Source organism: Serinus canaria, chromosome Z (genome assembly GCF_022539315.1).
Source record: "Serinus canaria isolate serCan28SL12 chromosome Z, serCan2020, whole genome shotgun sequence".
NCBI classification, from domain to species: Eukaryota; Metazoa; Chordata; class Aves; order Passeriformes; family Fringillidae; genus Serinus; species Serinus canaria.
The window spans coordinates 8,705,362-8,732,018 of record NC_066343.1 but is presented as its reverse complement, the minus strand read 5'-3'; the positions used below and the strand labels follow the sequence as shown (position 1 = coordinate 8,732,018).

Sequence of the window (26,657 nt, the reverse complement as noted above, 5' to 3'; positions counted from 1 at the left end):
ACTTGACTAAACCCAGCAGTTTGCTAACTAATTAGAAACTCCAGGGTGCTCTGCTTGACACAAGGCAAAGCAAAAAAAAGCAGCTTCTGGGAACACCGTGGGCCTGAGTGGCTGGCTGAGAGATGGCTCTGCAGGCCTTGCGTGCCCAGCTGGAGCCGAGGCACAGCACAGGCAGGGGCTTATAGTCTTCAAATCCTGCGCTGCTTTAGGGTATAAACTCCAAACAGAGTGTTAGTTACTGTCCTCACATTTTGGTCAGACAACACAATCCCTCTGGGCCTGAGACTTAAGGACACCCCACAGCCTCAGGCCCTGAAAGTACAAACAGAAGTTAACTGGGGGATCAATCTGAGGGTCAATGACTTCATTACCTGAGGCTGGAATCGGAGCATTAACCCCTGAAATGCAAATGGACCAAACTTATAATTGTGTGAAAAACTCGTGACCATTGTCCACCTTGGGTGCAGCCCATGGGAGGCCTCTGACTGCCCAAGGAAGGCCTTTAATAAACACCCACTTTATTCTCTCAATCTTGCCCGGCCTCTGCTCTAGGCAGCCCCTCCAAGGCATCATCACGGGGATGGAGGTCCAGGAGCAGCCCCTGGACAGCCCGCACAGCCCACTGATGCCTGGGGGGCTCACACTGGGTGTCTGTACTGGATGCACCTCTCTGCCTCACTCCCAGCCCACCAGAAACCACAAAATCCTGGTTATTAAAGCACCAGGCCTCAGCTTACACAGCTTTACTGACAGCAAGGCATCAGCACAGCGCAGCTCTGAGATGCCACAGGGAGCTTACAACTAACTGCAAAATATTGTGTAAAACACACAGCAAAGTGTGCCTGCAAATCTGAGAGAAAGACTTGCTGCTTCTGTTTGTTTTTAATTTTAAATTGCCAGTTAGAGGGCAGTAGTTCCTCGTACACCCTAAACAGTGACCTAGGTGAAAGAATTATTCCCATTTTCCTCCCTGCTCTTCTCCCACGTTACCTGTGCAGTGAGCAGACCCGGAGGAATGAGATCAATTGCAACTAAGCTGGCAATAAATTAAAAAAGCATATTTCCTTTTCAAATCAGTTTCCCAATTAAGTTCACACTTGTGCCTGCATGAAAGGAGGGTTTTTATTCCCACACATGGGAATTTAGGACTTTGGAATAAGCTAAAGCAGAGAAGTCCAATAAATTTTATTAATACTGCATTCATATGGAAAAAAAAAAAGCATAAGAGTTTTTGAGCTAAATGCAAAAAAGCCTTAAAATATAGAAGATTTTGTAAGAGAGAGTGATAAGTATACCTCAGTGTATTGTTAAAAAGATTTTTTCATAAGAGAACAAGTCGTGGAAGAAGGCCAAAAACAGGACCTCCCTATGCAGTAACTGATAGAGGAACTAGTACTTGCCAGGAATAAATCCTCCCGTCCAAAATTGTAGCTCAGAAGGAGCAAACCATGCTCTGCCACCCTGGATATTAATGAGAAACCAAAATAGTGAAAATTCAAATGAAATGGAAGGGGCAAAAAAGTAAGTACGGATGTGGAACTGATAATGAGGTTCCAGTAAAATATACTGGATTAAATATCCCACTTCCTGCTCAAAAGCCAAACAATCCCCCATGTGAGGAGGGCGCTCTATGGACAGGGAAAATGGACAACATCACAGCAGAAAAGATCCTTTCATTAGGTACTGGCATCCAAATAAAATTCTTATTTACCCAGAGTGGACCATGGGGTGCCATGAGATTGCAGCATTCTTTTTTCAACACTATAACTGTCTATAACCGTCAAAGTAAATTAGACATGGAAGAAATTTTGATAGCTACAAATGTGATTTTGGGGAAAAAAAAACAATGAAAAGCAGTACAAAATTAGATTTTCAATATGTCAGTCAGAGAAAACAAAAAGCCTCAACTACCTCAATTGCATTGTCTCAGCTAACACAGGGATTACCACAGCTCCTCGTGAGGATATGACCCTCTGGAAAGCAATTAAATACTTCCTTTTCTGAAATGCCAGCATATTCACATGGAACAAGATGTTCCCTAGTCTCTTTTCAATATAAGAGTAGTGGCAGTCTTCTCAATGCCTCCAACAACTTGTAGCTAAGACACCTGAGGCAGTGCAAAAAAGCATTTTTAAAGTGCTCCATAAAATTCCATTCATCAGTTCCTAAAAAAACCTTAGGTTAGGCTCACATCAACAGTGGCCCTTCTCCCATTTGTCCAAAATACAGACAAACTTAAGGGAAAAGGTCTGGATCATGATGAAGGCAAAATTCAAGCCCTAAAGACAATCTGTGCTCTTTTGTTCAATTAAGCTGGCAAGAAAAGTCTTACACAATACTCAAAAACTATTATTTTAGCCTCTTTTTATCTATCTTCAGAAAAAGACCCAGCGGTTTAGTAACTAATTAGAATCTCCAGGCTGTTCTACTTGACACAATGCAAAGCAAACAAAAGCAGCTTCCAGTGAAGTAGAAAATCATGAGAGCAAGGAGGTAACCCACAATAGGGAATGACACTCCATGCTTACCAACTAAATTTTACAATTTTTTTTGGTCGCTTGTTGAAATTTTGTCCAAGAAAACACAAGAAAACCGTGTCTGTATCCCTGGGAAACTTCCCCAAGAAAATTTACATACCTATGCAGAAAAGGTGAGGAAGAAAATCCCCCAGAATGGCATAGGACCTTGAGACTGTCCCTCACAGAGATGCCCAGCCCTTAATATCATCAGGAGGTAGGCCCAAATAAGGTGGAAATAAGCAAATAGCAAAAGGGGTGGAGATAAAAATACTGATCTTGTTACCTCAGAGACTCAGCTGTCCTGTAAAGCCTGAAATTACAACTCCCTGCTGGAGTCAAAAGTCAGCCACCCTGACCCTGAATGTCACAACCAACTTCTCTGCAAGTTCTCTCTGTTTTCAGCTGCGCATTGTTTACCATGGCCTTCATTTCGTGTCAGTTTCTACGTCAAAAATTCACGTGTGACATACTTACAGACTGAATTACAAGGAGAAAAAATGGACCTCATGTCATGAAGCTCTTATTGCTCGTATGCGTTTTACTCCAGGCAATGGACAAGAACCCCAGGATCACTAAGGCTGGAAAATCCCTCCCAGCCCAAGAAGTCCCAGCTGTGTCCCATCCCCACCTTGTCCCCAGCCCAGAGCTCTCAGTGCCACCTCCAGGGGACACCTGCAGGGCTGGGCACTCCAAACCCCCCTGGGCAGTGCCAGGGCAGTTCCTGAGCCCCCTTTCCATGGGAAATTCCTGCTGTGCCCACCCTGAGCCTGCCCTGGCCCAGCCTGAGCCGTTCCCTCTGCTCCTGTCCCTGTTCCCTGGGAGCAGAGCCCAAATCAACCCTGTGTGTCCCTCCCTGACAGGTAAAGGTTGTGGCAAAGCCAAACTGATGCTGCAGAGAGGGAAGCCCAGGAGGATGCTGTCCCTGAATGTCCAGGAGCACGAGGCAAAAAGCCCTGCTCCCTTCCTCACTGTCAGTAGGATGCCTTGATTTAGCTGTTATATGTTTCAAATCCTGCGCTGCTTTAGGGTATTACTCTAAACTCCAAATAGAGTGTTAGTTTTTGTCTTCACATTTTGGTCAGACAACACAATCCCTCTGGGCCTGAGACTCAGAGACACCCCACAGCCTCAGCCCTGAAAGTACAAACAAAAGTTAATTGGGGGATCAATCTGAGGGTCAATGACTTCATTACCTGAGACTGGAATTGGAGCATTAACCCCTGAAATGCAAACGGACCAAACTTATAATTGTGTGAAAAACTCGTGACCATTGTCCACCTTGGGTGTAGCCCATGGGAGGCCTCTGACTGCCCAAGGTGTAACTTTGGAAGGCTTTTAATAAACACCCACTTTATTCCCTCAATCTTGCCCAGCCTCTGTTGTAGGCAGCCCTTCCAGGGCATCAAGCACTGCAGAGCAAAAGCTGTCCCAGGCCAGGCCAGGCCCTGCAGCAGTGTTACCCCGTTCAGAGGGGTCTCATGATGACGGAAGAGACGAGAAAGTTGACTCCATGCATCAGAAGGCTTGATTTATTATAATATGATATATAATATATAAATACTATACTAAAAGAATAGAGAGAAGGATTTCACTACATGCTATGCTAAGAATAGACAAAGAATCTGTAAACTAAACTCTTCTCAGACCGAGACCAGCCGGACAGGTGTTCAGGCTCTTAATTGCAAACAGTCTGATGGGGCCAATCACAGACATCCCCCCGTTGCATTCCACAGCAGCAGATAAGAATTGTTTACAGTTTGTTCCTGAGGCCTCTCAGCTCTCAGGAGAGGAAAAATCCTAAGGAAAGGATTTTTCATAAAACATGTCGGTGACACAGCAGCACAGGCTGTGGTGTCACACAGGGACCCTGGCCCAGCCCCGAGCCCCAGAGACCCCCAGGGCACGGGAGGATGTGGTGACCCCGAGCTGCTGCACTGCCCTCCCGCAGGGCTGGCCTGGGAGAGGACAGGGCCCCACTCACACACCGTCAATTCCTTCAGTTTTAGCCTTCATTTTATCCAGATTCTCTACTGCATTAGCACTTAACTCTGAACACCACATGAAGTGCCAGCAGCTCTCCTCACAGCTCAGGCACACAGAACAATCCCTGTCCAGCCCCAGAACCAAGGCACTGCTGCAGCTTCAGCCCAAAAAGTGCAAACAGCAGGGACTGGAGGAGAGCAGCCTGGGAGGGTGGGACTGCAGAGCCTGGAGTGGGACTGGACACTGAGCCCCAGTATGGACATGGACCAAACTTATAAATGTGTGAGAACTCCTGACTCAGGGTCCATTTTGGGTCCATCCTGGGTGCACCTTGGGTGTGCCTGGGGTGGAGCCTTGGCCACGCTTTTGTGCTGCCCAAGATGCATCCTTTGAGACCTTTTAATAAATCCTACTTTGTACCTTTAACTCTGTCTAGCCTCTGCTCTAGGCAGCCTCTCCAGGCATCACCAGAGGAGGACACAGCTCCCAAAGCTGGCTGCACAAGGCCTGCAGCCCCAGGCCCTCACTTCACAAGCTCTAAATTAAAAACTACGAGCTGCTCATGTTCAATTTTAGTTCTGAAGCAGAATCACTTCTGTTTACATGGCTCGTGTCCTAAGCAATTCGGGAGCTGCCTGGCTCCTTGTGCGTTACCATGGCACTGCAGATTAGCTGAGGTGAGTGTGGATGGGAGGAGGCTGCAGAAAGTGCATTTCGGCAGCAGCTTTGCCTCCTGTTAGAAATGACAAATACAGCTATTGCCTTTCACACTTAGGTATTATCTTTTGTTTTGCAAGTTGTTATTGATCACAAAGATCCGGATATAGTGCAATGTGTGATTCCTTTTAGCTGCTTTTTGGTATAGTATAATCTGTCCATTTAAGTATGCACTGTACAGCTTAGAGAAATACTAAATGGTAATTTGATAAATATATTATCTCTTAGGCTGTAGCACAATAATAAAATAGAGACTATCTGATGTTAACATGCTTTTATTTAACTAACTCAGAGAATGGTGTAAGATAATTATGTGGTTCCTTGCATTTGTGGAGTGAGTGGTAAAACAAGAGTGACCAAAACCAGAACCCAATTTACTGGTACCTCGTTACCAGGGAGTGTAAAAACAACAGGATGGAACCACAAGAAATAAAATATATTTAATTTACAAGATGGCATGAAGACAAGCCAAAGGTTAAAACCAAGCAAAAGAACATCTAAACCCAGAGGAATGTATGAATATATACATATCCAACGAAAACTCTTATGAATATGCAGGTACCCTTGTAATGTAACAGTACATAGAGAACATGGTTTGGGTCAATGGTTTGCTTTTGGCAAATAGCCAAGCACCCCAGCACTGGATTTTATCCCTTTTATCCCTTATTAGACTTTCACAAAGTTTTGAAGAGTGAGCATTGTTTCTCACACCTCCTGCATTCCTCAGGCCTTCAGTGAGATGACTTTAATTTAGATTACACCTAAACCATGGCCACTTGCCACACAGGTCTCTCCTGAGGCACAGACTACTGCATGGCTCAAGGTCCTACCACAACCCTTTCCACAAAACTGTGGTTCAGGAGGTTCAGAATTTCAGTTTTGAAGTCAAAATTTTATTTGTCACACTTCATCATCTTAATGGCTTCACCTCCTCTTTCTTACATTTATTTCTGTGTAAGAGTTTTTAAGGAAAAACTCATTTATTCATCTGTCATATCATTAATTTCCTCATTCACACGACACGCTTGTCTCTAACAGAAGACTAATCCTAGGGCTTCTTTCTAATAAAATAATATTCTTCTGGAACTAATTTCAACTGCAGCACAATTGCTTATGAAAGATAAAAGACAGTGAAAAAAGCATTGAATGTTAAAGGTGTTTTTTTCCTATAACGTACTCATGAATTGCAAACAACACCCAGCTAATACATGTAATCATTTCTTTCTGTTTGGAAGATGGGTTTAGGTTCTCAAGTATTATCCATTTACCTGTAATAAAATGGATCAGAGGGTCACAAATCGAGTTTCATACCTTGCTTGGTGAATAGCTTCTACCCACTCATCTCCATCAACCTCATCCTCACAACGCAGCTCCAGTGGCTTCTGCCCCTCATGGCCAAAGAGAACAGTAAAGTAATGCTGCAAATTAGAACAAAGGAAAAAAGGGTTCAGAAACTCTTAAATTTAAAAGATATATAAAATTTTAAAAAGCAACTACAAAAAAAACCTCGACCAAACAAAAGAAATAGAAAATACAAAAAACATCCCACCCACCAAATAAAAGACACCAGAAGACTTTCTATACTCAGCCCAGTGTGTTGCCAGCCCAAAGAACATGTATTTTAAGTTTTAGTCTTGAAACATGGATTGAAGTTAAAACTACCCTGAAAATATTCCCCTGTGTATCAAGGTAATAGCTTTCATGTACTTATTGCTAAGTTATTGTTCTTAAACTTCCACATCCAAGACAACAAAATACAATTCCCTAAAGAGCTCCTAGAGCCAAGTACAATAACAGAACTACAGTGGGGTGTCTGCAGTTCTCTCTTGCATTTTTTAACCTAAAACTTCCCCCACAAGCCAGTGTGGGGACCCAAGCCTGGAGCCACCACCACCTCCTCCCAAAAATGCAGATTGTGCACTGGCTCCAGCTTATTCCCCACCTTCCCAGAAGAACAGGGACCCTTCTGTCAGGAAAATCAACCCACAAGCAGCAGAGGTTTGTGCCCAAGCAGGATTCAGAGGAGTCCTTTGCCTTTATTCCAACCAAGGCAGAGGCCATGGGCCATTCCCTGGGGTCTCTCACATTTCTGGAGGTGCAGCCTCCTTCTTATCCCAATTCCCAGCCACATTTCCCTTCTCTCTTTCCCCCTTGGCTGAGGGACTGGAGAGGTTCAGACTGCCCAGAACTCCTGATCCCAGAGATTCCCCTCTAATGTACAACCCTCCCTTTTCATTTTTAATTCTCACTGAATTTAGGGGGTTTTTCTTCCCCACTGTTTCCTTCACCTTTCAATGTCTAATTTCATTTCTCAGCCAACCCAAAGTTCATTTGTAAAGGCAAATCTCTTTTTCCATTGATCAATCAGTGAATCCTTCCCATTGTTTCTCTTCTCTCCCAGTGCTGGTTTTACCCACCAGCAGCCCCACAGCTGGTCTGCAAACACAAATCCACTATTCCTCTCACTTCTCATCCATCACACTCCCAAAACATGTTTTCCCCTCTCTCAACAAGTCTCACCCAGAACTATATGGCAACTACTACCTTTTTTTTTTTTTTTTTTTTTTTTTGCAAGAAAATGCTATTCACCCAAAATCTCACGTTTCTTGCATGAAGGCCATTGCCCTGTGTTCCACAGAACTTTCATGAGGTTTCTGCCACTGTCAGAACACAGCATAAACAGATTTAGCTGCTGGGGAGGGGAGAGCCATCTTAGCTCCCATTTGACAGGGGGATATTTACAATCTGATTTTGCATAGCTTGTGCACCCACTTACAGCAAGGCAGCAAACAGGCTTCTTCCAGCTCAGATGAAGACAGATTAGAAAATATGCTACCTGAACACACACATTAATTTCCACAGGTGTCCTAAATACGCTCCTTCGAAATCCAGGATTTTCACAGGCAGGAGGAAGAGTGAGGGTCATAAAAACACCTGGGTTTGGGTCTGAGGTGATTCAGGAGAAATTCTGACTGAACTTGTCTGGATCCCTCCACTGTCCTCACTGCCCAGAGCTCCTCCAGCCCTCGTCCACCTCCACACCTGTGCACAGGGAACAGAAATTCCTCTCTGGGCTCCAACAGCCAAACTCAAGCACTCCTACATTTGGCTTCCTTTTGGATAACATGAGCACAGGGAAAGGCATTCCAGGAGGAGAAATTATTCACTTGTGCATTGTATTAGTCTGTTAAACATCACTGTGCATATAAAAAGCACTCTTCATGCAGAAGAGCACCAGAACTGCAGGATTACAGACAATCACAACAGAAATGAGGCCAAATCAGAAGCAGCATTCACATTTAACATGCTTTAACTAAATGAAGTTCAGGCTCAGACCTGTTAAGTCTCAGAAATTAAAGAGCTCCAGAGCCCAAATGAGGAATAATAAATTAGTACAAGGACAATCTTATAACCTGTGGGGTTTCAACAGAGCATATCACTTAAACCTGAATACCTTGAATAGGAAGGAAAAACCCATTTAATCAGGTCCATAGGATTCTCCATAGCAGTGAAAGATAAAAACTTTTACAACAATACAGTGCAGTTGAAAATAACCTACAGCACAGTGAAAAGTGCAGCAAGATTACACACAAATGTGCTCTGTTTATAGAGTGGAATAGTCTATTTTAAAAAGCATATTTAAAGATAAATCACACTGTTCAGCACTGCATATTATGTAACAAGTTATTTGCGTTTCATAAAGCTGTTACATATAAAATTAGAATAAAGACTCAAGTGCAGACAAGCACTGGATTTAATCCCATTGTGTGGGGATTCAAGTTAAAGGGAGAGACAATATCAGAGTCCTCCCTACTTTCAAAGTGCAGCAACTCAGACCTCTTTAAAGCAAGACTTGCAGTGATCTCATGTCACAGAATTTAAACTCAGAGGTGTGCAGTTACCATGGTGACAGGCACGCCAGAAACACACAGTCAGGCCAAGAAAATGCATGCAACATTTAAACTAACTTAGAGGGCAACCACAGTAGGTCTGGACCCAATGGTGACTAAAGCTAAATTACAGACAGCATTTGTTTTGAAATCACCTACATCTGTCAGCCCCCCAAACAGGCATATTGCATTCTAGCATCAGCATCAGCTCTCACTTTGTTTATCCAGAAATAGTCAATTCTACAGCACGAAAAGTGCAAGAAAAATACCATAACATGCCTCTGAAAACAATGTCAAAGTCATCTTTAAATTCTCTTTTCAAAATAAATGTTGCTCATTTAAAAAACTAATTTACTACAAGAAAATAAGATGTTGTCTGTGATGCACTATTACATTCTCCAGTAAGTGATGTATGTGAGTGGGCCTGTATATATAATTACACAGAGACAATATAATTTTAGCACTGCCATTCAATGCCAAACAGTTCAGCTTGCACATCACTGCAGCACAGTACAGGTAAAAAAAAAAAAAAACCTTCTGCATACACACCACCCTTTTCTGAAGGGAAAACAGTAAATATTTAAGCACTGTAGCACATATTTACATCAACTCCCCTCATCACCATCATTATCCCGTCTGACGGATATCAGGAACACACTTGTGTTTCAAGTTCAACTAGACAATTTTGTTGTTAATGTTTATTCTGAAAACCACTGGAATCATAGAGGATAATATGAACAATCTGTGCTTTGACATAAAACAAATGAAGTAATTTCATTTCAAGGTGTCTTTTCAGTGTTCAGTGACACGGAAAGGCTTCATTTGCACAAAAACACCTTTGGCAGAGTTCTTGAAGGTAAAGCTGGAGAAAAAAAGAGGAGAGGAAGCTTCAGGTACCTGGCACAGGTATGAAGGCATGACTGACAGCCAAGGAAGGAGTTGAGGGACATCAGGAGCACTGCTGTGTGTCACTCCTTGGCTCCTACCTGGGGCTAACCAGAGCCTCTCCCTGCAGTGAAAGGAGCAATGAGGGAGGAGCTGATGGGTGCTGCTGCACAGACAAGGCTGGAGCCAGGCTCAGACTCTGGGTGCAGAAATCCTGCACCACAGCTGGGCTGCCCAGCAGCTCGCAGCACAACTCTGCCCTTGCAAAAACGCCCAAGGGATGGCAGCACTCAAAACAAGGCAGCAAAACCTCGGCAGCTCCAACATTTCCCTTTCAGAGGGGAAAAAACAGTGGTCTGACTAAAAAAAAAAAAAAAATCAATCAAACAGACAAACTCTCACAAAAAGGAAAAAAAAAAGTGTGCAACAGCACAGCAAACAAACAAACAAAAACTACACAGACAAAACACCAGAGAAACAGAAATCCAAAAGATAACACCCCCCCAAAAAAAAACCCACAGGAAAAAAAAAAAAGATTAACCCAAGTGATACATGCCCTGTAACAGAAATACTGCTTTTCAGAGCACTGAGGTCAATGAGTGGTGATGCCCCAGACAACTGCCCTTCCCTAAGATTTCCTTGCTAAACATAAAGCTAATTTATAATAATGCACTGTGAAATTGTCACTTTAAAACTCAGTTGTGCCATGATCTGGCCAGGTGCTATTTCCCAATTTTTCACTGATTTATTGCAGTCCTGGCTTAACTATTCAAGCCAGGATGTTGAGAATAAATTAAAAAGAAAATCATAGGCATCAACACTGATAAGAATGGGAAACAGAGATAAAAAACAGTGGTGTAAAATTTGTCTGTGTACCAAGATTGCTACCAAAACATTACGAGCCACAACAAAAGCCTGTCTTCAATGTGAGCATGAGGAAGCTTAATCATTTGCCATGTATTTAAGGCTTACATGCACTGATGTTTGCAGGGGCGTGTTGCAAACCTTTGATGCTGGAAAAGGTGGCAGAGGTGATTAATTAAAATTTAACATGACAAGCTAAAAATATTTATTGTTCTTGACTTCTAAAGACATTTTCATTTCAGAGCCTGGAAGCCTGTGTGCAACCTGTAATGCAAGCAAATTACTGAGCAAAAGAGAACAATCACTGCAGCAACTGAAAACTCCTCAGTAATCCCAGAAGGAAAAGCAGCAAATTGCAGTCTAAATCAAAGCAGCTTATGCTATCCAAGGACACATTAACTCATGGAGTTTTCAGATGTGTTCTACTGACAGTATTTTGCCCAGCTTCTGAAACACAGAACAAAATGTGTACTCTGTATTACTCACATCCTGGGGAAAGGGAAGGAAAAGAAGGGGAAATGTTGGGAAGAGAGCAGCACCTCTAGGAGGGTATAAGTGGGCAAGGATGAATATGTGGAGGTGAGGGAAATGTTTGGGGGAGAAGGCAGCAATCCCTCACAGAGAGAGATTATTTATTACAATGTGTGGTGTCAGGACAAGGGGAATGGTTTCAACCACAAGAGGGTGAGATGGGATACTGGGAAGGAATTGTTCCCTGGGAGGGGGAGGAGGCCCTGGGATGGAGCTCCCAGCTGTGGATGCCCCTGGGTCCCTGGCAGTGCCCAAAGCCAGGCTGGAGCAGCCTGGGACAGTGGGAGGTGTCCCTGCCATGGAGGGGTGGGATGGATGGGCTTTAAGGTCCCTTCCAAACCTAACCATCCTGGAATTCCATGGCTGTGCCAGCAGCATGGTGGGCAGGAGAGCTCCTCTCTGCCAGGGAAGATTCCCCCACGCTGGGACTTGCTGTGGCACCACTCCTGGCAGGAAATCCACATCCCATTGCTGCTAAATTAGCATGAGAACGGAATGATGACAGGACTGAGAATTCATTTTGAAGTTTCCAGGGAGATCTAGTGAGCCAACACATTTCATGCTTGTATCACACCAATTAGTAGAAGCTATAATGAGAACAGGATGAGTGGACATCAGAATTAACACGATGTACTTGGGAAGAGTCAGATGGTTTTTGTACAAGGATGGCATCTCCTCTAAAGCCAGAGGAGCTCTCAGAGGGGTCAACAGGTATTCAGATTGCAACAAAAATGGTTTTCACAGCGATTTTGACTGATATTTAGGGAAATGATTAGGCATCTAGGACTTACAAGAAAAAGGTGACTCCACACATGAAAAAAAAAAAGAAAAATTAAAGAAAAATTAGCTCCAAATCTAGGAAACAGTTGGAATACTGGGCCATCTGTCAGTTCTTAGAATGACACAAAGTCATAATAGGACTTCCTCAGGGAATTCTGTTGAGGACTGGGACAGCCATTACAAAGGATGACAAAATTTGTAAATCATTTGAGATAGTAATGATGGGAATCTGTTATTAAGAACTTCAGCAGGCCTGAGTTACTGTTCAGCAAGAGGGCAGACAGAATTAATTGTCACAAAGGCAAAGTGACACACGTGAGGAAAAACATCCCAAGCCTCACTTGTGGAAAGATGGACTTTGTGCTTGGTAGCACCACTCAGGAGCAAGGTCCCAGGAAAACACCATCCCAATGCTCAGCCATGCCAAAAGAAGGAAATCAGACCACAGGGGTGGCTGGGAGAGAAACAGAACAAAGTGAACAAGGCAGTTACACGATGAAACATCCTGAAAATCATGGGCACTTCTGGACTTTTCACACGGACATTAATTGGGAAAGGTTCAGAAAAAAACAGAAGTGGTACGGAAAGGGTTGAGTATGTCCCAGCTGGATAACTAAAACCTTAATCTGGGACTCTTCAGCCCAGAGAAAGGACAAGAGAGGATGGATTTGAGAAGAAGGAGGCTAATTCACACTGGATATGAGGAAGGGGTATTTTACCATGAGGGTGGTGAGGCCCTGGCACAGGCTGCCCAGGAGGAGGAGGTGGGTGCCCCATCCCTGGGGACATTCAAGGCCAGGTTGGACAGGGCTCTGACCCACCTGATCAAGGTGAAGTCACAGCTCATTGCAAGGAGGGTTGGACTAGAAAACCCATTAAAAGCCCCTTCCAACCAGAATGTTCTGTAATTCTATGGAAAGAACAACTTCAGGGATGCAACAGGAGTCTGCAAAACCAGGAGGTGTACAAAGTGCATCAACAGAGTGTCACAGGTCTACTTCTTTTCCAATTAAAGAAAAAAATCTATTAAACAAAGGTCAGAGAAAACAGCTTCAAAACAAACAGAAGAAAGTGGTTATTCACAGAGCTGGTGATAGTCTGGTGCTGCTCTGTGACAAAGGAAGTGGTAAATGCACTGGCAGTGATGTGCAGGGAGAGCAGAGGGCTCACTGTGCAGGATTTCTGGGCTAGCAAACACAGAGAATTCACATATTTGAAATGCAAACAGTCCTGAAGCTGAAAATAACTGGAAAGTCATTTCAGAGCAGAGGAAAGGGAAAAGTAAAGTAAGTATTAAATAGATGCCTTCCCCAGCATGTCCTCACAGCCACCATGTGGCACAGGTAATTAGAGCAGTTGGACCTTTGGTTGAAGCCTTTCTCATAGTCCTAGAGGGGCTAATTAAAACTTCCCTTGGTGGCATGAGAGTCTTCTACAGCCTTCAGATTGCCCTGCACCTGATTATAAACGAGATGTGCTGGTGCCTTCATAAAGTGCTGGCTCTAACAAGTTTCCTGGGGTTTTTATTGCTGGTTTTGGGTTTAATTTTGTTTCTTTTAAAAAAATAAAGAAGTAATTTGCAAGCCTGGTAGAGACACACTGGAGTGTTTCAGGTTCTGTGTTTCTTTCTGGTGACACCTGGGGATTAAGGAGGGGTTTTCTTACCATTTTAGTGTTACTTCATCATCCCTGATAGGTAGACATCAGATACTGAACAGAACTAGGGAGAAAAATATTCCAGAGGTAAATTAGAATAGGGCTTTTATCTGCCTAGAGCACATTAGAAGATACTGATTTGGATCTGCCACACTGAGAGTATTCAGAGATGGGCTGTGGTATCTGCTCCAGGTTTAGCTTCAAACTGGACAATTACAAAATATCTTCTTCTGGGTGAGGGATGGGATGGCTTGATGTCTCCTTTCCTCAGCCAATATTGAATTAATCAAGTACCAACCTGCTCCCTAAAATCTATTTTGACAGTCTGACAGTGAATCGCCTTCCTGGGCCATCCTGTAAATATTGTCAGGCCAAGAACAACTGAGGTAATTATATGTAATTATGCAATCAACAGTTGTCCTGTTAGGGAGATTACACATAAATGCACCCTGTGTTGTAAACTCTTACTCTGTCAATGAGAAAATACCAACCTGCAGAGAAAACAGAAGTCAAGGAATACACAAAGGTCACCGAGGACCTAAATTCTCCTGCAACTCTGTTGACTTGCATTGAAATTACACCACATTACAATGGTTACAGAACTTGTTTTCATGGATGAGAGAACCAGGCTAATATGGCCCCATCTGCTCTATTTTCAATGCAGACCATTTGTACTTAGCAGCAGTTTATCAACAGGGGAAAATTCTGCCACATAAAAGGAAAATTTTCACAAGCAAAACCTACAGGAATGGGTACAACAAGTAAGTGTAGCTAAATTATTCACTCATAGTAAACTGAACACGGGTACCTCCATCTCCAAGTGCATTTGACACGGCCCAGTGGGAATTTGCTGCCAGAAACCACAAGCCACTTGCTTCCCAGGGACCTGAGAGCTGCCTGGCAGTGACAGCGCAGTCTCTAGTAAACACTCACAGCCCTGCCAGGGCTGCTGCCTCCTTCCCACGTGCACCAGGGCTCCTGGGGCTGCCACTGACACATCTCTGCATCTCATTTCCCCAGGTGACTGATGCTGAGATGTGCCCTGAGGATACTTCTGCGGGCTGCATACCTGAAAAGGGGAGAGCGAGTCCTACAAAGCACGGCCAAATCCAGCCTGCCCAAGCCCGGAGACACACAGAGCTGCTCCAAAGACCTGGTGGTGGACACAGCCAGCCCTGTGCTCACCCTCGACCCCATTCCCAGCACTCTGAACCTCCCAAGCACCGGGGAAAGGACACAGCGCTCAGAGCTGCAGGTCGCACTTAAACACAAAAATATTCCAGCCACCACTTGTTGCCTCTGCTCCCTCCCAGGCTTCGGTTTCTCTCTAAAACATTCCTTGAGCTGGCAAAGGAACAACCACTCTCTTGGAAAGTGCTGGTTTAGTGGTGATTTGAGAGGTTTTCAGGACGCACCCACTCATGTGGAGAGCTCAACAAACGGGCAGGCACCTGCGGGGTCCGCGGCAGTGAAATTTTTGCAGTGCAAGTGATGGAGAAGGAGCACAGAAATCCCATTTTCCCTGCTGCAGGTGGGTTGGGAGCACAGCCCCTCATTCCTTGTCCCTGCTCCGTTTCAGGGTTTCAGCAGCTTCCACTGGGCCCAAACTGGAGGGAACGAACATTCAACTCACTCCAAACGCTGGTCCCCTCAAACATGGCCCAGGTGACATGAACCAGGACTACAGCCCTACCACATAACTAAGCACAGTACAAATAAATTAGCAGAAATCCAACTGAAGTAGCAGAAATAGAGCTGTATCAGTAGGAATGTAGCTGCATCAATAGAAAATGTGATGTTCAAGCTGATACAGAAAGACAGATGGGGAAAACAGAAACAGACCAAAGAGAGTACTGTAATCATTCGCAGTGTTAAACATTTTTCAGGACTCAAGGCTTTCAGTGTTTTGCTCTTTTTTCATGCTGTCTCATTTTTTCACCAGTTGTCACAACCTTAACCTTTCTCCTTGTACTGACAGCCTTCCCCTCCTTGTCCAAACAGCAGCCAGAGCTCTGCAGCCCTTTCCTCTGAAACCTGACAGTGCGGAGAGCTCCTCCACACCAACTCTGACATAAACCTCAGCCTCTGTTTTGCCTTGCAGAAGACATCCCTGTATTTTAATTAAAAGATCAGACTTTAAAGGCCAGAATGAACATTTATAACCTTCTATTTTGATTCCTTATGTAATATGGACCAGAAAAATCTCTCCAGACAGCTCCTGCATCAAACATACAGGCTCAAGATGAGACACACACCCTCCTTCATCCATGCTAACACAGAAAATAAACACAGAAAACAATTAAAAACCCTCCTGAGCATAAGTTAAAATTTTCTAGGTAATAAAGTACCCTCACTGCTGAAAACATGCAGCTTCATTTTAAGGAATGAGCAGGCAGGTAAATAATGAAATTATCTGAACAGCCTGTATTTTGAAGATTGCACTCCCATACTGTGCACTGGAAAAGTGAAGCCTGGCTTCCTCAGCAAACACCATCACGTATGTACCAAAAATAACAAGGAACAAAGATAAATCCACCCCAGAGCATGCACACAAACAATTTCTACAGAGCAAACAATTTGGATGTATTAATTTACAGGAAGCAGATTAATTGACTGTCTTCTAATTATATTCTCAAAATATGCAAACACAGCATTTGACATTTTCAAAGCTCTTTACAGACAGTAACTAATCTCTGAACTCCTCTACAAGGTAAGAATAATGGTGCCCATTTTAGACACCAGGATATGTGCAAAGATGCCCAAATATAGATCTGCTGTAAAAGAGTTCAACTCAAGACTGCTATAAACAGAGCTTCTCTCCCTGAAGTGAGCCAACACACGATAGGGAAGCAAGAATAAGAAGTCAGCACATCTCAGACCTTGTTACACCCCTGTTATATATAATAGTTTCTATCTATAAACATTTTCAAGGAAAAAAATGAAACACTTGAAATATCAAGCAACTGCAGTTTTGTGTGAGATGAGGGACGAGGCTGGTACAGACACACACCAACACCAGAGACTGACAGGGCTCTGATGGAAAATCAAGGACCACTGCAAAGAGCAAAACACAAGGTTTTCATGACACCTGCATGATTTTATTGCACAGGATAACAGCCTCGTTGGCACCACGCTCCCTGACAGCCACACTCTGTGGTTAAGCAGCCCTGAAGGGTCAGAGCCTCATCACAACCTTGTAAAAAAATTGGCAGGAAAAGTGACAGACTCTGGTTTTGAGCAAGAAAAGGTAATTGCAACACCAGACCTCGACCTCCACCTTCCCTGTACTCACAGCCCACCAGAGGAGCACGGGCTGCTCTGGCCACCTGGATCCCACCCAGGAGGGCAGGGAAGGACATTCCAGAGGCCACGGAGCAGAACACAGAGCTGCTCCAACCACAGCTCTCAGAGGAGCAGGGTCTTCATCAAAATTACCTTTCCCAACCTCGCCCCCAGGACTGTGAGTAGAAAAGCCCCCATTCAGGGAAGCTGTAACTGCCTGTCTCAGCACATCTGGATGTTCCAGCACATCTGGACATTGCAGCCCTGCAGGGGATGGCCTGGACTGCACCAACCCCCGAGCAGATGGGGTTCACTCAGATGCACAGGCAGATAAAACACGGGCCTCACCTCAGCACATCAAAGGTCCAGTGAGTGAGTCCTGCCCTGTCTCACCCCCTAAAACATGTACATGAAATTTCCATGATGTTTCTATACACATTCCTCAATCTACTCACCTTTGAATTCTCCAAATTTGCAATGAAAAAACCCCAAACTAACAAAAAAACTCTCACCGAAACAAAACCCCACCCCCAAAAAAGTGAAACAAAACAAAACAAAAGAAAAAACACCACACACACACAAAAAACCCCCAAACCCAAAACCAAAAATCCCACCCCCAACAAACACAAAAAACCAAACAAACACAAGCCAATGATGCACCTCACCTTGGCCAAGCAACAATTAAGATGTTTCCATCATATGACAATCCTTCCCTAATCCCCAGGACTTCTGACCGTCCATTTCCAATTTCTGGTTTTGTACAAAGATTGTCTGAAATTACCTTAACTGTTCACATTATTCGGCCATGCTGTAACAGCAAATACTCCAATACTCTACCTTGCAAATATAGGAAAAAATCTCACACTGACAAGAGTAAGAACTGAGCTGCACTATGCCAGTTGTGAGCTGAAAATTAGGTTTTCAACATTTGGCTGGAGATTGCTGAAATGTGTTCAGGTTTTATGTCAAATGAAATTATGCTAGGGCTGTAAAACCAATGGCATTACAGATAGAATCCACATTTTATAATATTGATTGTCAAAGACCCACTTAGGCACACATTCAGTTTTTAACAATTTACCTGACTGGAACTACAGCATTTGTTTTCTCTCCAGGTTTTACTAATATGTCCCCAATCATATTAACTGTGCTACACTCAGTAGCTCAGTAACAACAGAGATTTTGGAGTTGATTCAGTTGGAAGGTTTTTCAGTGTGGAGTACTTTAAACACAGTGACAATATACCTAATACTCACCCAAATTAGTGTCATGGTATATGAAAGGACATGTTGAATTTGCTTTTTAAGTAATTCAACAATTACTCATATTCTCTGATAAGAGGATAGAAAATCCTCACCTCTTGCAGAGAATGCCTGGATTTCTGCTCCCCCACAAACTCTGGTTTCAGCCACACCTGTCATTCCAGCACCATTATTCGAGCAGCAGAGTTTGCACAAGAGGTAAATTACTCACGGGAGGAAGGTTAATCCCTCCCTCACTCACTGCCCTCGTTTTGCACTGCTCTCACCCCGTGGCAGAACCTCCCACCCACCCAAACACTGAACCCCCGAGGGAGAGGGCTAGGGGCTTACACCAAAGAGACCACAAGGAGCTACAGATTCACAGAGATCACAGAACCACGGAATTGCTTGGGTCGGGAAAGCCCTCGAAGATCAGAGCCCAGCCCTTCCCCAGCACTGCCACGGCCACCACTCACCCCTGTCCCCAGGTGCCACATCCACCGGGCTTTGAAATCCCCCCGGGATGGGGAGCCCACCCCTGCCCTGGGCAGCTGTGCCCGGCTGGACAGCTCTTTCCAGGAAGGAATATTCCCAAAATCCCCCCTGAGCCTGCCCTGGCCCAGCCTGAGCCGTTCCCTCTGCTCCTGTCCCTGTTCCCTGGAGCACAGCCCGACCCCCCGGCTGTGGGGCTGGGAGGGTCCCCAGGACCAGGGGAGAGGGGAGAATGGACTCCGAGGGCTCAGAAGGCTGATTTATTATATTGTGATATTGTATTGAAAGAAAATCATACATTAAACTGTACTCAAGAAAGAGAAAGGAGACATCAGAAAGCCAGAAAAGAATGAATAATGAAAACCCGTGACTGACTCAGAGAGTCCGACCCAGCTGGCTGAGATTGGCCATTAATGAAAAACAATTCACCTGCTGGGGAAACAATTCTCCAAATCACATCCAGAGAAGCAAAACAAGGAGAGGCTGAAGCTTCCCAGGAGAAGAGATCCTGGTGAGGGGATTGTTCAGAAAACATCACGGTGACACCCCCGGCTGTCCCCTCCTGGCAGGAGCTCTGCAGAGCCACAAGGGCCCCCTGAGCCTCCTTTGCTCCAGGCTGAGCCCCTGCCCAGCTCCTCAGGGATTCTCCAGCCCCTGCCCAGCTCCCTCAGGAATTCTCCAGCCCCTTCCCAGCTCCCTCAGCCCCTGCTGGGGCTCCATTCCCTTCCCAGCTCCACTGCTGAGTTCCTTTCCAACACCCCGTAGCTGAGGATGCCCTTCCATCAACTCTTTCTCCCCGAAAGCTGTGGCAGTTCTGGGTGTCCAGCCATGAGCTGCTCTTCCTCTGCACAGAATTTACAGGGGGTTTGTGATAGAAAAGCTGAAGAACCTCTTGTGGATGCATTAGCCTGATTTCCATCCCACAGGCATTCTCTGGCTCTGCTGGGTGATCCTGATCTCTGGAAGCACCTTTCTGGTGGCAGTTTCCAGGTGTGAGCCTGGCTGTCCCCAGGCTCGGGGACTGGGCTCCTGTCCCCTCACAGGCCACTCTGCTCTCAGGATTAAATGTCTGAGACAGTATTCTTTGTTGGGTCTCAGATGTTTATTAGTTCTTATTTATATAACACTCACGAACTGTGAGTTCTGTAGTGCTTCTCTCTAGCAAATTAAGAGTTGTATTTCTCTTTCTATACAATTTTTTAAAAATAACCTGCCTAATTAAGAAATAACACAAAGTAATTTTTAAACTGAACTAAGTATTCACTGCTCACAATGTGGACTTTTTTATCTAATTACAAAATATTATTCAAACTCATGAAGAAGAAGGTGAAGAAGAAGCACGAGCCTTCATTTTAGAACTTCTATTTTGTTTTATAGATATAAAAATAAAAAATTATATATAATATAGATAATACATATATCATATCTATTATAAATAATTTTATATTATAAAAATTATAAATAATATGTTTCATTTTTATATATTATTATTATTATCTAGAACTTTAAACTGTAAGTTTTCTACTTTGTGATTATATGTACTTTTATTTACATTATACACTCATAATCTCAGTTTTATCATTAAATTTTAGAAGCCTTTTGTACAGCCTCAGGTCAAATCTAGGGGTTTTTTGGAGGGTCAGTGTCTGTCAGCACAGAAAAAACTCTCAGCAGTCAGGGTTCTAACATCCTGGCCAGAGCAGAGCCTGACCCTGCTGTGCACACACAGGGGATTTGGGAATCTCAAATCTCACGGATCTGAGAACTGGAGAATTCATCTGGGAATGCCACTCCGTGCAAGGCACAGGTGGCAGTGGCAACCAAGGGCAATCCCAAGCAGGCAGGACCATTCTGGAGAGGACAGAGTTACAGAAGGGTTGCAAAGGGGGGGCAGAGAGGCACAGGCATCACTTTCTCTCTCCCAGAAAAGAGTAAATTGCATGCAGAACAATGGGATTTTCTGTTCATTTTCCACAAAGAGAATATTTTATGTTCCTCCTCCTTACGCAACCTCAAATTTTGCTTTCTGTGTCAATACACATCCCCAGCAGCAAGAGCTTTCTCAAGCTAACCTGAATAAACACAGAGATTTTGGGCTCCCAGGGGACATCATCTCTGAGCAGGAAAGCTTCCCATTGTTGCTCTTCCACAATAAATCCTGCAAAGCCCTGGCTTGAGAGGTGCAGAATAGCATCCTCATCTCTCCTCTGTGGCAGGGAAAAGGCCAAATTTACTATTTCTTGCCAGTTTGACAGTTGTGTTTGAAAGCTGCAGTTCATTAAGTCCTGAACTTGCCGTACAATCGAAGAAACTTTTAAATAAAGCTTTTGCTTTCCACTCTCTTTCACAGTGCTTTTCATTAAAAATTGATGAAAAAATATGGAAAAGCAAATGAAGCCGAGTGGCAAAACCAGCATCAGCTGGGATACAAACAGAATTGTTTCAGGGGTTGTTATTGCACTTTCTTTTAGTGCTGCCAATACCAAGCTGCAGAAGTTGTGATTTCCTCCCTTCTACTGGAGTTTCAATAAACTCTACTAAAGATCCACATATCTTATATCATCTAACAGAACAGCCTGAGTGATCAAAGTATCCACACAGCAAACGTTGAAATTCAATTTGCTTCTCATTCCTTTTTTCCATTTGCACATAAAAGTCTTGGTTTTAGCTGAAATCCCTCTTCCTCTCAAGCAAAGTGCATTGCCTGTTTTTTCTTTTAATTGTAACCAAAACTGATCTCTTTTTTTTCCTTAAGTAAAGAAAAATACCCCATCTTTAAGCCATCAGTTTCCATCAAAATGTCTGAGAAGCAGTTTATCACTCAGAGCTGCATCTAAATACAAAGTTTCTGTTGGTTTTTGTTCTTAACTCACTGGAATGTATTGTGGGAAGACTATGTCAGACATTCAATTTCTCCTCTCAAAATCCTCTCATTTTTCAGAGCTTTGTAGGCCACATGAATGTTACCCTTTTCAAAGGCAGAGAAACACACAGCAGCGTGTAAGGATGGAAAAGCCATCCAGTTTTGCTGCTGATAACAAGAAAGGGAAACCATAAAAAACATAATTTTCTGCATTAGGAGGCATATAGGACATAATGTAAAAAATACAGTGGGGATTCAGCTACAGCCTTCAGGTCAGTTAAATGCCTCAATCACTTTCTTGCTGAAAATGTGGAGTTTTTCTGCAGCAACAGATTAAATATTCCTTAAGGCATCTTTTCTTGAAAACTATTTCTAGCAAGGGGAAAAATATTACTGAAATCTTCTGCTGTGATTTGCACCAGAGTTGGGCAAGGGATGGGTAGGGGGTGGCATCAGGTTAAATAAAACCCCACACCTTTCTATCCTAAAGGAAATTTAAATGCTTCTCTGTATCAATAGTTGTTTAAAAACATAAAATCAAAGCAAAAAAAAAAAAAAAACAAACAAAACCAACCCACTTTGTGTTGATTGCACCAATTACTTTTTTTTCCCAGGTCTTTTGAAACTCTTATTTCCATGCAAAATAACTCCAACAAAAAGGTGAAGAGCAGCAAGCAGGGACACCCCCCTTGGATTCCCCCACTTCTTCCCTTCATTCTTAGAATTCTATTTCTGACACCTCCTCTCTAACTTTTGTAATGTAAAACATTACTAAACTTCTTTGTTCTAGCACTTGCATAAAATGGGATACCAGTGCTACTACTGAAGGAGTTGTAGTTAATTATGGAGATTGCCATCCCACTGCCTGACATGGTGTCAGAAAGATAACCAGGTTAATTCAGGTTTTCTAGGAAAAAGAAACCCACAAAGCAATCTCTATCAAGCAGTTAAAATTATCTTTTTCAAAGACAAAACAATGCAGAGATGGTTTTGATAACTAAAGAAAGAAGAATCAAAGTTCACATTTTGAGCCCAGCTAGGGAAACATACTGCCTTGTGACATCCCAGGTCTGTATCCCCATGGTAAAATTTTTTTTTAAAAAATAGGAAAAAAAGCAGAGGAATTTACTTGCTTGCTGTAAAAACACAACTGATGTAGCCAGGTGCGATAAGAGAGAGAAATGAGAAGAGGAAGAATATTGTTCTACCAAGCTGTAGCTGCCAAGTGACATTCCCACCACTGCCATCACTGCAGGCACATTCCCACCAGGAAGTTTTGGGGGAGCTCTGTGGGATCCAGCCACAGAGAACCGACCTGGAGCAAAGGTGCTGCCCTGATTTTGGCATTTTGGGAGTGAAACCTTCCGTGATGCAGCAGCTCCTGGCTGCTGTGGAGGAGCCAGGGGGTGCACAGAGAACCACAGAACCAGTGGGGCTGGAAATGGATCACCAAGGGCAACCTTCAACCCAAACTCTGGGTCCACACCCGGTGTCCCAAGGCTTGTGTGACTCCCAGCAAACAGCTCCTGTGTCACTGCGAGGTGTGAGGGCTTCTTTCTCCTCCTCCTCCTCCTCAGAGGAACTCCAAGTGCAATCAAAAAGCACAAAAACCACTTTAAACTCCGTTGACAAGACCCCCTTTTATTCTCCTCCCACACCTTCTCCTTTCAACAGAACATTGTTGGCTCTATGAACACAAGCCACAGTTGTCTCCAGAGCTGCTGAGTAAAGCCACATATAAAACAGAGTTATGAAATAATTTGTGTACAAACAGAATACAGCACAGAGGTGGGAAAAGCTGTGGTTACAGGTCTTGCTATCCTGGCTCAAATTAGCCACCTGCTGTCCTCTCAGTGGCCACAGCCACTTGCTAGTCCTTAAAAGATCAGAGAATGGGGGAAGACCAGAGTGCTCCCAAACATGGGCCATAAAATCATGAAAACACAACTTTTAGGGGCTGCTTTCAGTGGCTACTCCATGACTGAGAGGCCAAAGTTATTCTCTTTCTAATAATTTATAAATGAAGGCAAGTGCTATTACAAAACACAGCAGGCAAATGCTTTACTTGCTATCAGTGCTGCATATCTCTTATTCTTTTCATAAGAGATATGAACCTAATTTTGTCTTGCAGTACAACTAAATAAGTTTGCTTTTCAAAAAAGTGATGTTTTTTTAGTACCACAGCTTGAATAGTTGAACAAATCTTAACAGTAAAGAAGCGTCACAGCTCCCTACATATTTGCAGGTTTGCCTTTTAGATATTTCAAGTTACCAGGGAAACCCATATCTTGTAAATATTTATATCAGATAAATCTTTAAATTTCCACAAGTGTTGGTCTATGCCATTGCTCCAGCTAAATGACTACCATTTAAAGGTGACACACTGAACAGCAGCTTGCTGGCAATTCCTCTGAAGCACAGAGCAGGGCAGTGATAATGTCATTCAGCTAAAGGGGTTGTGCAGCAGAGTCCTAATAAAACCAGCTGCAGGCAGTTCTGCAGCCTAACAAAGTGACAGATGTCCCATTATAACGTGGGCCCTGTGTACAGGAAAAACACCATGTCCTGCTAAGAAGGTCAGTCACCCAAATACAGCTATTTGCACTGCTGGGTGGAGAGTTGGGATGAAGATTTTCACTGTACTTCTGCCAACCCCTCAGCCAACAGCACCAGAATAATTAAGGATGGTGGGTGTTTGACTCCCAGCAGTATGTCCTCTGATTTAGCTGGCTGAACTAGGACCACCATGCTGAAACCTTCTCATCACCAAAATGAAGGCAAAGCTCCACCTGACTGCAGAGGACTCTGAGCCCTTCGTGTCTGACTCTGATGTCACTAGGTTAAAAAGCTGCAATTCCAGCCCGCACCACCCACCCTTCCCGGCACTTCCCCTCCTGCTCCAACTCCCAAACAAGTTTCTAGGCACTGAAAATACACCATATGCTGAAGGTCCTTACAGAAATTAATGGTTCTTTTTGCTCAGCTTTTTGTTCCACCCCCACTGCTCAGGGAGTTTTCCCTGTCCTGTGTGCAGGTGTGAGGAGCCACAGGTCACATCACCTGCTCACTTGCAAAAACCCTCAGACAACCCAAACCTACCAGCCACTATTTATTCAGTACAAAGAAGAGAAAACAAAGTACTGAAGTTTTTATCTATTACCTCTGAGAGAAAAGAAACCACAAGGCATAAACCAGACACAGACACAGATCAACAAACATGTTATCATTGTGATGCAGGTGCCTTAGGAATAGAAAATTTGCATTTTCTGTCTGCTATCCTACTTCTTTTCCATCCTTGAATATTAAAGAAAATAAATACTGCATGCTACATAAAACAAATCAAAGAGCTGGAAAAATAATAATTGGTATCCCTTTTGGAAGATTTTTATGGGCACAAAAAGTAGTAGGAATTTATTTTTAATGTAATGTGGGAACTTACACAAGTCAAGAAAACAAAACCTGTTTCTGCCCCACAGGCACAGATTGTAATGCTGATGGGGTAAAACCTTTTCTCTCCACCTTTACACCAAAGCCAGGGTGGAAAAGAGCTCCTTTCAGGTGAGCAAAGCATAAAATTCTTACAGCAAGTAATAGAAGCAACAACAAAAACAATCTGGTCCCGAGGAGGCTGCTAAGCTATCTTACACTTGGAACCACCACAGCTGCACTTTGCCCAGGTTCCTCACTATTTACCCCAAAAAGGGCCTTGCTGCCCCTGGGCTGAGGGGCACAAGTGACCCTCATACAGGTCAGTGGGGGGGTCAGAGCTGCAGTGACACAGGAAAAGGGTTTATAGTCATTTCTTGGACTCAGACACACTCCTAAAGAGCTGTTCATGGCCATTTTCCTCCTCAGACCTTGCCAAATGCTTTTCCTGGCATCCCATCCTACCAACCTGAGCAGTCCCCAGGGGCTGCTGCCAGCAGTCTGAGGGATCACTCTGTGCCCCTGGTGGCTTTGGGGGATACCTAAGAACAGGGGCAGACACAGTTAGGGGAATAAAAAGCTGTTCTATTTACTGAAGGGCCTTCAGGGGCATTTTGGGCACACAACCCTCCCTCAGGGGCTGCACCCAGAAATGGACCACGGGTCACAGTTTGCACACTTTTGTGAGTTTGATCCATTTGCATGTTGGGGTTAATCTAACAATTCCAGCTGCAGGTAATGAAGTCACTGACCCCCAGTTTGCCCCCAAGTCCCTTTTGTTGGCATCTCTGGCCCTGGGGCAGTGAGGTGTCCTTGGCTGCCAGGCCTGGAGAGGAATTGCTGTGTCTGCCCAGAATGGGACAGCAGCAGCTGACACTGGGTGTGGGGTTTGGAGTTACACACTAAAGAACTGCAGGGTCACAAATACATGGAGAATATAAAAGCCAAAATCCCAAGGCATCACTAAGACAAAGAAACAGCTTTTGGTTTTTGATCAGCACCTCAGTGTTGTGCTGCTCAGGGCTGGTCATGTCTCACACCCCAGAGCTCAGGGCAAGGACAGGACCCACTGTGGTGATCACACACCTGGACAGGCCAGACTGGTCTCTTTAATTAGCTATTCCATTATTTTCCACGTGCACTCATGCACTTCCCTGCTTCCCATAACCAGTGCCCTATTCCCACAGGCACCGTGCTCAGCCTCCAGCTGACCTCAACCCCTTTCCTGACTTCTTCCAAGTCTAGTTCAGCTGGCAATCCAGTCCAAAATCACTGGATTTTGTGTGACTGACTGACTGCCTGGGAAGTCATTCATTGCCAATTTATCCTTGCTTACTTTCATTATAGGGGGCCATTCCAAATATTTCATGCATTTAAGGCGTGTAACAAAATTTGGCAGAAGTCCAATGTGAAAATTTCCTGAAGCACAAAAGAAAGCTCTCACTGCTAAATAGGAAGACCCCAACCATGCAGTTTCCCCACGATTTTTTAAGAAAAAAGAAAGCTAAATGTATCATACACATACCCA

The 26,657-nt window shown here is 43.9% G+C and overlaps 1 protein-coding gene across 3 annotated transcripts in view; it reads right to left on the bottom strand.

The window, feature by feature from the left end:
* RASGRF2 (Ras protein specific guanine nucleotide releasing factor 2) overlaps positions 1 to 26,657 on the bottom strand; it is a 128,045-nt gene that overhangs the window by 80,973 nt on the left and 20,415 nt on the right. For all 3 annotated transcript variants that reach the window (XM_050987267.1, XM_050987268.1, XM_050987269.1), the window contains exon 2: positions 6,531 to 6,637. In XM_050987267.1, coding sequence (XP_050843224.1) covers positions 6,531 to 6,637 — 107 coding nt within the window. The remainder of the gene's footprint in view (positions 1 to 6,530; positions 6,638 to 26,657) is intronic.